Here is a 13,420-nt window from a genome sequence, read left to right on the forward strand (position 1 = left end):
GGGGCCAGTGGAGACGGCACCGGGGTGCAATGGGAGCATAGGTGTGGTCCCCGATCAGAGGTAACCACCGGTTTGGCCCGGGGCAGATGGACGGGGGGTTCCAGAGCTGGCATCGGGCGGGGATTGGAAGAATGGGGGACCTGTTCATCGACGGGACGTTTGCGAGCCTAGGGGCACTGGAGGAGAAGTTTGAGTTACCCCCGGGAAATGCCTTTAGATATATGCAGGTGAGGGCTTTTGTGAGGCGACAGGTGAGGGAATTTCCGTTGCTCCCGGCACAAGAAGTTCAAGATAGGGTGATCTCGGGTGTATGGGTTGGGGAGGGCAAGGTGTCGGAAATACACCAGGAGTTGAAAGAAGAGGGGGAAGCGCTGGTAGAAGAGTTGAAGGGTAAATGGGAGGAGGAGCTGGGGGAGGAGATTGAGGAAGGTCTGTGGGCTGATGCCCTAGGTCGGGTTAATTCCTCCTCCTCGTGTGCCAGGCTCAGCCTAATACAATTTAAGGTGGTCCACAGAGCGCACTTGATGGGGGCGAGGTTGAGTAGGTTCTTTGGGGTGGAGGACAGATGTTGAAGGTGCTCAGGGAGCCCGGCGAACCATGTCCATATGTTTTGGTCATGCCCGGCACTGGAGGGGTTCTGGAGAGGAGTAGCGGGAGCAATATCTCAGGTGGTGAAAGTCCAGGTCAAGCCAAGCTGGGGACTAGCAATATTTGGAGTAGTGGACGAACCGGGAGTACAGGAGGCGAAAGAGGCCGGCATTCTGGCCTTTGCGTCCCTAGTAGCCCGGCGAAGGATCTTGCTAATGTGGAAGGAGGCGAAGCCCCCCCCAGCCTGGAGGCCTGGATAAATGATATGGCTGGGTTCATAAAGTTGGAGAGGATTAAGTTCGCCTTGAGAGGGTCTGCGCAGGGGTTCTACAGGCGGTGGCAACCGTTCCTAGACTATCTCGCGGAGCGTTAGAGGAAGGTCGGTCAGCAGCAGCAGCAACCTTGGCGGGGGGGGGGGGGGGGGGGGGGAGGAGTGGGGACGTCCTGGGAGGGGGGTGGGACTGGGGGGGGGGGAGGGGGGACTGCCTAGGAGGGTGGATGAGCAAGAGATAACATGAAGGGTGGGGGAAACTGGCACGTACGGGTGAGGGCCAGTGTTCAAAGCTGTGTAAATATATCATTTTGCCATGTATATATCTTGCTCTGCGCGATTTCTCGTTTTTTGTTTTGTTACGGGGGGGGGGGTTATTGTTTGTAAGGGAGAAAAATTGTGTTAAAAAACTTTAATAAATATATAAATTTTTTATTTTGAACTAATGATAGCCATCAATCTCCAGCAATTAGTGTAGAGAACACCAAGGCATGAGGCAATGAAAATCCCAAAGGTGGAAGTCTTTCGGAAACGTCAATCATCTGTTGCATTGCAATCGATCAATGCTAACCAACGTCACCTAAGCCCTTTGAAACCTGTTCCCCAATGTTTACCATTTAATATATTTAAATATTAAAAAATATTTAATCGAATCATAGAATAGTCACAGCACAAAAAACACCATTCAATCCATGGTGTCCATGCCAGCTGGCTGCCAGAGCAACCTGTGCTGAATGTAAGAAAGTGGTACATATATTGGGCGCGGTCGAACGGCCATGCTGCACCCGAAAAGCAGTGGACAACAGAAGCCGGGAGACCCCATTCCTGGTATCTACCCAACTCATAATGCCTCGCGAGATCTGACACGATCTAACTTACAGGCAAATCTGCATACTAAACCGAGACAGTTAGTCTCACTTTAATATGCAAATTCCCGAGGTTCCCGAGGTGTTGGGATCTATCCCCTTTACCATGGAGACCTCGGGTAAGCGCCGATCAGGACTGGTCTCCACAAACGTAGACCAGACAGATTTGCACTCGTCTCCCAGGAGATCGGAGGCACCCAGGTGCATGCGCTTTGGGCAGGGTGGTTCCCTGGAACTGGTGGCACCATCTGGGCAACCTGGCACCCTGTCAGTGCCACCTGGGTGCCCACCCGACACAGCCAAGGTGCCCAGGTAGCACCACAGGCTGGCAGGGGCACTGCCAGGGTGGCATTGCAAAAGGGCCAAGCTGCATCGTTTTTGTGGTGGAGATTGGGCCGGGGATGCCCTGCGTGGGTGGTGAGGGCGGAGGTCAGGGATCGCTTCAGGGGCTCCATTTAAAAATGGAGTCCCGATCTCTCGCTGCACTGTGGAGGTCTGGCGCGCGGAGCTCCTCAGTGCACAGAACAGGACTACGTGCGGCCGAGGCCATGCGCCTCCCGCTGAGGCCTCCTTTCTAACTGGGGTGCCATTTTATAGTATTGTGTTTGTCGGCACTGCAATCGCCAGGAATCACGCGGCTAAACGCGCTCGCTATGGGACGTTGTTCCCATTTAGTTCAATCCCACCCATTATCTTTTATATCTGTTGCAGTATTATTAAAAGCTTGGGTTAAAGTATATATTTAAAGCAGTAATATTATTCAAGAACATACGTTAAGGTATCTTCAGGTATTCTGACAGTGGCAGGACCGGCAGCCCTGCATCGTGCCTCTGGGAACATGACCTACCTCCTCTCTCTCCCTCAGCAGCCACGGTGCCTGGTTACCGATTTTTAAAACCACAATCGAGCCTCGCCACCGGTAATTCCTCCTGGCGGAGGCGGAGCATCGCAGGAGCCTCTGGAGAAAACGGGCCCGTTAATAATATGCCAACGCCGATTACTGTACTTGAGATGTAGAATGCATTAACACCGCTATCGAGCATCGGAGCATGGCATTCCGCAGGGCATCTGGCGCCAGCCTCGATTTTCGTCTGATGCGTGACTCTCCACCCGATCGCATTTCCTGATTCTGGCGACGGCCAATGGAGAATCCCGCCCATCATCTCTTAACCTTCTCTTTTCCATTGAGAGCATGTTCACTGGTGTGGGATCCTGGCTGATTTTACCTACTTCCCAGCTCAGGGCTAATTGCAACATTTCCACCATCACCAACCTCAGATTAGGCATTTAAGCACAGCCAGTGAATCGAAACAGAAATCTTCCTGCTTAGCAACCTCAATGACACACTGGGGATCAATTAAACACTGAACACAAAATTGGCTTCCAATGCAAAAGCAAAACACTGACAGCTGGAAATCTGAATTAAAACACAAAATGCTGGAAAAGCTGAGCAGGTCAGGCGGTATCTGCTTTGGAGAGAAAGATGGTTATTGTTTAATCTCTGTCCCACTCTGAGTTCTCTGACCTCTGCCTCCTACACTGTTCGAATGAAAACCAGCATAATCTCGAGGAGCAGCATCTCGGGCGGGATTCGGTGTTCCTGAGACTAAGTGTTGACGGCCGGGCAGGATTCGTGGACTTCCACAACAGCAAAACTGGCGCACACCTGGACCGATTCAAAGGCTATTGAGGGGCTCGCACCGGCGTCATGTGGAACACAATCGATTCCAATGAAAAACGGTGCGGGATTCGCCGGATTAGCGATTGACACTCAGGAGGCTGACAAGCTGCAGGTACACAGTTCACCCCCCACACACACCATCCCAGCCAACCAAGTGGCAGCAAGGAGAGCAGCATCCCATTTCACGGACGCTGAGCTGGAGACCCTCCTGGACACCGTGGAGGAGAGGCAGGCCACCCTGTACCCCGGCCTGGGAAGGAGATTGCCAGCCACCGCAGTTCGCCATGCCTGGGCACAGGTGGCAGAGGCCATCAATGCCAAGAGCAACAGCATCCGGACTGGCCTGCAGTGCCATAAAAATCTGCACAACCTCCTCTGGACAGCCAGGGTGAGTAGGGAACACTAACCCCTGGCACTAACCCCCGTCCCACACATCTGTAAGCCGACCCCTCCACATCCGGAAGACGTTCAAAACCCCACCCTGCACCACATGCTGACACGAATTCCGACCACCATGGCCGTGTGCCCTGGCCATTGAGGCCCCAACTACCTACCCCCTGGGCTGCATACATCGGACTGTCTAACACTGTCGATTTCTGTTTCCCCCCACCTCCAGGAAAAGGCTGGTCATAACCACTGGAAGCGGGAGAAAACTGGAGGGGGACCGCCGGACCTATGGCCAATCATCGTGGATGAGCAGAGGGTCCTGGACATGGTGGGTGGCCCAGAGGAAAGGGAGGTCGCCGATGTGGAGATCGGCCGTGGGCGAGGAAGTGAGACCCTGCTGAATTGTGGTTCTCCGTGACACGTGGGTCAACCACCCCCCAAAACCACCCCACACAACCCTCACCCTCACCCACACCTTCATCACCACACAACCCACACCCTCACCCCCACCCTCACCCCCACCCAACCCTCACCCTCACCCACACCCTCATCACCACACAACCCACACCATCACCCCCACACCCGCCCTCACCCCCACCCTCACCCCCTCACCACCCCCACCCTCACCCCCACCTTCACACCCACACCCTCACCCCCACACCACCCTCACCTCACCCCCACCCTCAGACCCATCATACCCTCTCATAACACCCCTCCCACCCCGGGCACGTCTTGTGTCTTGCAGGACCTACTGGTGTCCCCGCCCCCAGCCAGTGCCACAGCCGGAGCCCCCCAGTGTGCCAATCAGCGATGAGGAGAGCAGTACCGTCGGCAGCCCTCGACAAGAGACCCAAGACACCTCAGAGCTCGAGTCGGAGGATGACACTGACTTTCCGTCACTGCTGTCTCCAACACCCTCACCATTCCAGAGACACTCACCTCGGTTGGGAACTTTAGTGAAGAGGTTCCTGGGACACTCTTTGGGCCTCACCACACAGCCAATCCGGTACAGCAGGTGGAGGGAGGAACTCCCGAGGGGCGGACGGTCAGAGGGCAGGCCGACCCCAGGAACTAGCTGCTGTCCAGGTGGGTTCTGGGCTTCTGGAACTGATAGTCCCATCGATCATGATGGTGCAGTCGCAGAGCCAGGGACTGCATGAGGGGTTGTCGGCGAGCATCCAGCACCTGCAGGTGCAGGGGAGGCGTCCTACCATATGCAGCAGCTAGAGGGAGTGCCAACAGTACATGCCAACACTGCACAGGTGGCTTCCACGGTGGAGACATTGGGCCGAGGGTTTTGGCGAAGGATTAGCGTTTCCAAGGCCCTGGACAATCTTTGCAGGTGGGCCAAGGCCCGGGACAGGGCTGCCCTCTCACAGGCGACCATTTCCCAGAGTCACCTGGAAATCCATCAGTGCTCCTGAGCGTGGCCCAGTCACAGCAGGCCATGGCTGGGAACATCAATGGCTGGGTGGCATTGCCCAAGCGCTGGCCGACGTGGTGCAGGCAGCGAGGGAGGGGGCCAGTCCCAGAGGGAGATGGCGCAGTCACTGGCTGATGTGACACAGGCCCAGAAGGTGGTGGCACAGTCAATGGGTGACGTGGTGCAGTCCCAGACGGAGATGATCCCCTCCCAGTGCTCCAGGGCCACAAGCTTGCAGACCCCTGTCGAGACCAGAGCAGGCCTCCAGGATTGGCAGCACCTGGTGGCAGGGGAGCCTCGGGGATAGCTCCACGCACCCCACCCCATGGAGTAGCTCGGGGGCCACCGGGCACCCTTAGGGAGAAGGATGCGATGGGGCACGTGCTGATGACTCCCACAGGGGATGTGCCAGAATACCGCAGCACCTTGGACTTCCCCCCTCCTGTCCCTGATGCATCTGGTTGGCAGCAGGCAGAACAGAGCGACATCATGCTACCTGGGACACCCGAGCAGCAGCTGGATCTATCCAGGCCCAGTCGCCCCAGATGATGGCCGCCAACTGTGATTCTCCAATCACAGCAGGCTGCCTCCAGTCCCGATATACCAAACTGGGGATTCACCTGGACAAAGCATTAGGGCCCGTAAGGCCAGAATGTTAGACACCAGTTAAGTCAGCACGGGTGCAGGGCACCATTTAGTTATAGGGTTAGGGCATATATATGTAAATATTAGCGCACATTAAACACCTGTTAACACTGTTACAATCTGCCTCTGGTGCTCTGTCAAATGGGTGTGAGGGGTGGGCTGGTCTGAGCTGGCCAGAGAGTGGGAGCGGGGGCAGGGGGCAGGAATGGGCAGACATCGTGGGTGACCTGAGCTCCCGACCCTCCCCCCCGACTGTCCCACCACCGTCACCCCAGGGATCCGATGGGACCGTGTGATGGAAATGGGACCGTGTGATGGAATGGCCAGCTCGCATGCAGGGATCACCCAGGTGGACAGTGGAAAGTGATACCATGGGCAGGAGTCAGACTTGTCATACGATGCGGAACACCTGCGGGGGGGGGGGGGGGGGGGGGGGGTGATATGCCTGTAAACAATATTGTAGATAGTTGCTGTTGCGACCTCCAACCAGCAAGTGGTGGTACGATCCACCATGCAGTCTGGAGACAGTGGTCATGTGACAAGGCACTCAGATATAAGTGAGGGCAGATCCAGTGATCCCGAGATGGTTATAAGACGTACATGGGGACAGTCGTGCATAGGAGTAGTTCCAGGGGAGTTCCTAGGGGTGCACATCTCCAAAAATCTGTCCTGGTCCACCCACATCGACGCTACCACCAAGAAAGCACAACAGCGCCTATACTTCCTCAGGAAACTAAGGAAATTCGGCATGTCCACATTAACCCTTACCAACTTTTACAGATGCACCATAGAAAGCATCCTATCGGGCTGCATCACAGCCTGGTATGGCAACTGCTCGACCCAGGACCGCAAGAAACTTCAGAGAGTCGTGAACACCGCCCAGTCCATCACACAAACCTGCCTCCCATCCATTGACTCCATCTACACCTCCCGCTGCCTGGGGAAAGCGGGCAGCATAATCAAAGATCCCTCCCACCCGGCTTACTCACTCTTCCAACTTCTTCCATCGGGCAGGAGATACAGAAGTTTGAGAACACGCACGAACAGACTCAAAAACAGCTTCTTCCCCACAGTCACCAGACTCCTAAATGACCCTCTTATGGACTGACCTCATTAACACTCCACCCTGTATGCTTCATCCGATGCCAGTGCTTATGTAGTTACATTGTATATGTTGTGTTGCCCTATTATGTATTTTCTTTTATTCCCTTTTTTTCTCATGTACTTAATGATCTGTTGAGCTGCTCGCAGAAAAATACTTTTCACTGTACCTCGGTACACGTGACAATAAACAAATCCAATCCAATCCAATAGTGAAACTCCATGATAACTTGCTCTGTCTCAGATCATTATCTTATAACATGGGGATTAATAAATATCCTGGTTTGGACAAGTCACCAACAGTTCTGTGGATTTCTTGCTAGACATCGAACACCAAACACAACATGGTACCAGAGTGCTGAAGATTTGAAGATAACAACGGCAGTGAAAATTTAGCAGAAGGACCGACCTGGTGAACTGCAGCCTGTGGCGACTCAATGCACTGGAAGACTCTGAAGCTCGAGATGGACGGACTGAAAGTCACCCACCAGCTTCAGGTATCGAGTAATGTAGACGAAAACTGGTGGCTCTTCAAGCAGCAGTTCAAACCTAGGCCTTCCACCCACCACAGACATTCCCTTTTGTCATCACTTTTTGGCAAATCTGCATATTAGAGCGGGACAGCTAGTCTCACTCTAATATGCAAATTCCCAAAGCACCAGAGGTGTTGGGATCTATCTCCTTCGCCTCAGACACCTTGGGCGAGAGCCATTCAGTGCTGGTCTCCACAAATGGGGACCAGATGGAATGGCAATTGTGGGGGGTCTCCCAGGGGATCGGAGACCCCCAGGTGCTTGCCCTCAGGGTGGCACCCTGGCACCGCTCATGCTAGCCTGACACCCTGGAAATGCCACCTGGGTGCCAGCCTGACACTATCAAGGTGCCTGGGTGGCACTGCCAGCTGGCAGGTGTGAGGTGGGAAGCGAGGATGACCCCCCTTATAGGTGCGTTGGGGCTTTGGGGGGGTTCAGGGTCCCTCCAGGGGGGCTGGATTCTCCAAAAATGGGGCTATGTCCCCACGCCAGCATAAAAACACTGGAGTTTTACTCTGGAGATTCCTTAAAACTATTAGAGGCTATTCTGCTACCTTGAAGGGGCTGGCAGTGCCACGGAGTGCTTCTCGCAGCTTTCCGAGTCTGCCCATGCGCACGTCGGCGGCCTCAACGGCCGCATCGACCGTGATGGCGGACTCAGCCGGCGGACCTGGACAAGGAAAGAAGGTCCCAATGATTGGCCCCGCTTTGCTACATATTACATGCACAATCGCCGCCCCGGTCACCCATAAGTCTCCCCCCCCCCGCCCCGGTACTTGATCCCCCCACCCCCCACCAGGGCAGCCGCGGACTGAGTCCGCAGCCACTACCCAAGGTTCCTGACGGCCAATACATGGTAAGAACCACGGCGTCGGGAACTCGGGCAGTTTTACCCGGAGAATCGTGGGCGGGTTCTCTGTCAAAGGCCCCCTAGCCGTGCTGCGTAATCCGTGCGCGAGCGACCGGAGAATCGCAGGAGCGATGCCAGCTACGATTCTCGTGTAAACGGGGATTCTCCGCCCCCGCGCAAAATGCGATTTCGGCGTGGGGCTGCAGAGAATCCAGCCCTAGGACTCCAATTTTAAACGGCGTCCTGGTCTCTCCCTGCACTGAGGAGTTCCGGCAAGTGGAGCTCCTCAGTGCAGGAAATGCGGCCAAGTGCTGCCTAGGTGGGGAGTTCTCTACTGAGGCCCCGAATTTAAACAGAGTCCCAATAGATAGTGTTTCTCTGTGCTGTGAGCGCGGTAATCGCCTGGCTAAATCCACTCGTCATGGTTAAATCATGCCCTTAATCTTATTCCCTTGCAAAAGCAGGCAATACAGTGTTAACATTTTTTACTCAAGGGAGATGTCTATAAGAGTACCAGCCTCCCCGAACAGGCGCCGGAATGTGGCGACTAGGGGATTTTCACAGTAACTTCATTGAAGCCTACTTGTGACAATAAGCGATTTTCATTTCATTTTCAAGAGGAATTAGATTATAGACCCACTTTATTAATTTATTTTATAATTGTTACGACACCCTGTGTTGGTGCGCGGTGAATTCCAGCCCCAGGTGCCACAGAGTCACAACACAAGTGAATTAACCAATAATTCTTATAGAAATCCCCAAAATATTTGGCTTTTGACTGGCCAATAATTACAGTCACCGGGTTTGTAAGTTGGAACACTGTTTATTTATAATAATGTTAATGGTGGACTGTGCAGCAGATTCAGGTGGTTAAATATTAATAAGCACCTAACTCCTATCGTAACCTGCCTCCCCACCCTCTACACAAACACACAAGACAGACAAAAATGGGGGGAGGGAGGGGGGGGAGTAGAAATGTAAATTAAAGATAAAAGAATCTTTGCTTCAGATGATGGGCCTTTGCAGGCTTTCTCCACCACCAGCATGGAAACCACAGTCCTTGCTTCACTGCCTGTACTCACAATTTTCCTGGTGAGACAGAGTCCCTGTTTCATCAGGCTTTGCTCTCAGTTTCAGGACTGCCTTCAGGCCCTGTTTTCAGGATTCCAAAACCCACAGGATTATTGGAGATAGAGAGAGAGTTAACTGGATCTGTTCTGGAGACGTTTAACAGCTGTTTACTGCAGAGGATTTTTTTCTGGATCTTTTTCTCCACGGACAGAACCAAAAGTGAAACTAAAATGGAACCTCGTGGCTCTGTGAAAAATTCAAGTGCCATAAAATCCAATCACCACCTGTTACGGGGGAAACACAGCCTTTTGGGCCCATTCATTTACCATAAGCGGAGAATCAAACCGAGCCATCACTGAGGCTAGCCAATCTTCAATCACCAGTCTAAAACGTCTTCTGGAATCTGCTTTATTGAATTAAAGGCTGCTTACAGGCTACTTTGCCTTAAAGTCACAGGTCCATTAAACATCCATGGATCAAAAATGTAACAACAAAATAAATGAGGGGCAAATCAGGGAATAAACAGGAACAAACAGGAATGACCCTTACATAATATTTAGTTAAATGTCTACTCTGACGAGCTATTTTCGTATGAATTGTTTGTATTGTCTCAATGAGTGGTGTAATTGTCCCATCCTCATGGTGAAACAATGCCCTGGTCCATTTTGCATACTTACCTGTGATTTGAAGTCAGTGTTCCTCATCAGAGATTCAATGCTTTCGCACTGGCCTTTACCATTCAACATCAGAGTCCCAGTGCCTAGAAGAGTAGATTTTACCTGGTCAGGCCCAGCTGATTTGTACATATGCAAGACAATCAGTGTTAGATTCAAATGTTTCAAGTAAGGTCAAACTGCTCATTATCAGGTAATGTTAACCCACAGAACATCAGGGGACTGAAACTGGTCTCAGCCACCGAAACAACCTCATGGATGGTTTAGCACAGTGGGCTAAACTGCTGGCTTGTAATGCAAAACAGTGCCAGCAGCGCGGGTTCAATTTCCGTACCGGCCTCCCCGAACAGGCGCCGGAATGTGGCGACTAGGGGCTTTTCACAGTAACTTCATTGAAGCTTACTTGTGACAATAAGCTATTATTGTTATTATGGTTTTTCCACTGACTACTTGGGAGGAGAGTGTGAAGTGAGCTGCTGCTTCACCAAGAAGTTGTCAATGCTGATAGCGACTCCAGAGGTTCAGTGTAAGAGCTTCCACAGGAAAGTGCAGTCAAGCATACTGCCTTAGGGTTAGGGTTCGGGGTAATGCAGAGCAAAAATGAACAAGTCAAGTATTTCACAAATGGTGCCAAAATATGTAAGGAAGTTGACCGAGGCTTGGGGGGGGGGGGGGAGTTGAGGGGGGGGGGGGGTAGTAAGTTTGATGCTCAGCATGTTTAATTTTATTTTATTTTTAAATTTTATTCTTCTCCTTTTTCACATTTTCTCCCAAATTTACACCCACCAACAATAAACAATTAAACAATAATCAGTAACAAATATGTCAATCCCCATATCAATAACAACAATCCCATCCTCCCTCCAAACACAAACATTAGCCCACATGTCACACAAACAAATGACAAAAGGGAATTAGGGATAACCCATAGTTGCCATTAACACACACAGCCCCCCTCCCCCCAACCCTCCCACCCACCCGCCCTAACTAATGTTCGATGTTATCCAGTTTTTGAAAGTGCATAATGAATAATGCCCATGAATTGTAGAACCCCTCCGTCCTTCCCCTCAGTTCAAACTTAACCTTCTCAAGAGTCAAGAATTCCAACAGGTCCCCCCACCATGCCAGGGCACAGGGTGGAGAGGCTGCTCTCCACCCCAGCAGGATCTTTGGGCGATCAACGAGGTGAAGGCTACAACATCTGCCTCCGCACCCGTTTCCAACCCTGGCTGGTCTGACACCCCGAATATGGCCTCCTGGGGACCCGGGTCCAGTTTCACGTGCACCACTTTAGAAATTACCCTAAAAACCTCCTTCCAGTAATCCCCTAGCTTTGGATAGGACCAAAACATATGAACGTGATTAGCGGGCCCCCCCCCCCCCGCAACGCTCACACACATCTTCTACTCCTTCAAAGAATCGGCTCATCCTCGCCCTCGTGAGGTGTGCTCTGTATACCACCTTCAGCTGTATCTGCCCCAACCTCGCGCACAAGGTGGAGGCATTCACTCTCCGGAGCACCTCACACCAGAACCCCTCCTCCATATCCTCTCCCAACTCTTCCTCCCACTTTGCTTTGATCCATTCCAGTGGTGCCTTTTCCTCTTCCAAAATAGCTCCATAAACCGCCGACACTACCCCCTTCTGCAGTCCCCCTGTCGTCAGCAGCTCCTCCAGCAATGTGGAGGCCGGCCCCACCAGGAAGCTCTGTATCTCCTTTCTGGCAAAATCTCGAACCTGCATGTATCTAAACATTTCCCCCCGCTCCAGCCCATACTTCGCTTCCAGCTCCTTCAGACCTGCAAACCGTACCTAAGAAACAAATCTTTTACTGTCTTAATCCCCTTCTCCTCCCATTTCCGAAAATTTCCATCCCACTTCCCTGGCTCAAATCTGTGGTTCCCCCGAATCGGCATTTCCCTTGACCCTGCCCCCAACCCGAAGTGTTGGCGAAACTGCCTCCAAATTCTCAATGAAGCTATTATTAACGGACTCCCTGAGTATTTCCCCGGGGCCATCGGGAGCGGAGCTATTGCGAGTGCTTTCAATCCCGACCCACTGCACAAACCCTCCTCCATTCTGACCCACTGGGAATCAACCCGCTCAGCATGTTTAATAACCAGAGAATTAATAAAGGAAACAATATACTGAACCACAGACCCAGAACCAAAACAGTAAGTGTGAGAGGAAGTGTGCAGTGTCCATTCTTCATCACATCTTCCATCCAACCCTCCCCCTCTTTTGTAAGTTATTGTTAGTTGTTTTTCAGCTCCCGTGGTGTGTCCTATCACAACCCCACCCCTTCCCTACGTGGCTACCTGTCCCTTGCTGTTCAGTTATTCCCATTAACACATTCTGCTAATTGACCCTTTGCCACTATTAGCACCCTTCATCCCCTAATGGCACCATTAACACTCCCCTCTGTCTTCATATCCATGACACATTTGTCCTTCTGCCTTTTGCACCGAGGTCTTCTATCCCTGGTCTTCTATTCTGCCCTACTTCCCCCTCCCCTTTTCCAACTGTTTATTCTGTACATTTGTATCTTGCTTCAGGTCTGTAGAAGGATCATTCAGATCCAAATCGTGAACTCTGTTTCTCTCTCCATAGAAGCTGCCAGACGTGCTGAGTTTATCCAGCATTTTCTGTTTTCATTTCAGATGTCCATTATCTGCAATATTTTGCTTTTAATCTGTCCAATTCTGGTCACCAACACAGAGGAGAAATAGAAGAACCTTTTTGGCTATTTAGTGTAAAGCAGTGAGACTGATCCTTAATGCCAGAGGGGAGGGTAAGGTGGGACAGCCATGTCTTTAAATAGGACAGCACGGTAGCATTGTGGATAGCACAATTGCTTCACAGCTCCAGGGTCCCAGGTTCGATTCCCAGCTTGGGTCACTGTCTGTGCGGAGTCTGCACATCCTCCCCGTGTGTGCGTGGGTTTCCTCCGGGTGCTCCGGTTTCCTCCCACAGTCCAAAGATGTGCAGGTTAGATGGATTGGCCATGATAAATTGCCCTTAGTGACCAAAATTGCCCTTAGTGTTGGGTGGGGTCACTGGGTTATGGGGATAGGATGGAGGTGTGGACCTTGGGTAGGGTGCTCTTTCCAAGAGCTGGTGCAGACTCGATGGGCCGAATGGCCTCCTTCTGCACTGCATTCTATGATAACTCTATGACTTTCACTGTTGAGAGGGTGCATGGCTTCAATTGTTGTTCTCGAGATGCTAAATGTCTGTCTCTACATTACATCAGTTACTACATTTCAAAATTATTTAATTGGCTGTAAAGCATTATGAGATGTCTGATGGTTATGAAAAGTGTTATATACC

General features: G+C 51.9%; 1 protein-coding gene across 2 annotated transcripts in view; it reads right to left on the reverse strand.

Annotated features, from left to right (window-relative positions):
- Positions 1-13,420, reverse strand: part of LOC140398809 (uncharacterized) — a 104,142-nt gene that overhangs the window by 62,987 nt on the left and 27,735 nt on the right. For both annotated transcript variants that reach the window (XM_072487777.1, XM_072487778.1), the window contains exon 5: positions 10,094-10,176. In XM_072487777.1, coding sequence (XP_072343878.1) covers positions 10,094-10,176 — 83 coding nt within the window. The remainder of the gene's footprint in view (positions 1-10,093; positions 10,177-13,420) is intronic.

The sequence above is a fragment of the Scyliorhinus torazame genome, chromosome 22 (genome assembly GCF_047496885.1).
Source record: "Scyliorhinus torazame isolate Kashiwa2021f chromosome 22, sScyTor2.1, whole genome shotgun sequence".
Taxonomy (NCBI): domain Eukaryota; kingdom Metazoa; phylum Chordata; class Chondrichthyes; order Carcharhiniformes; family Scyliorhinidae; genus Scyliorhinus; species Scyliorhinus torazame.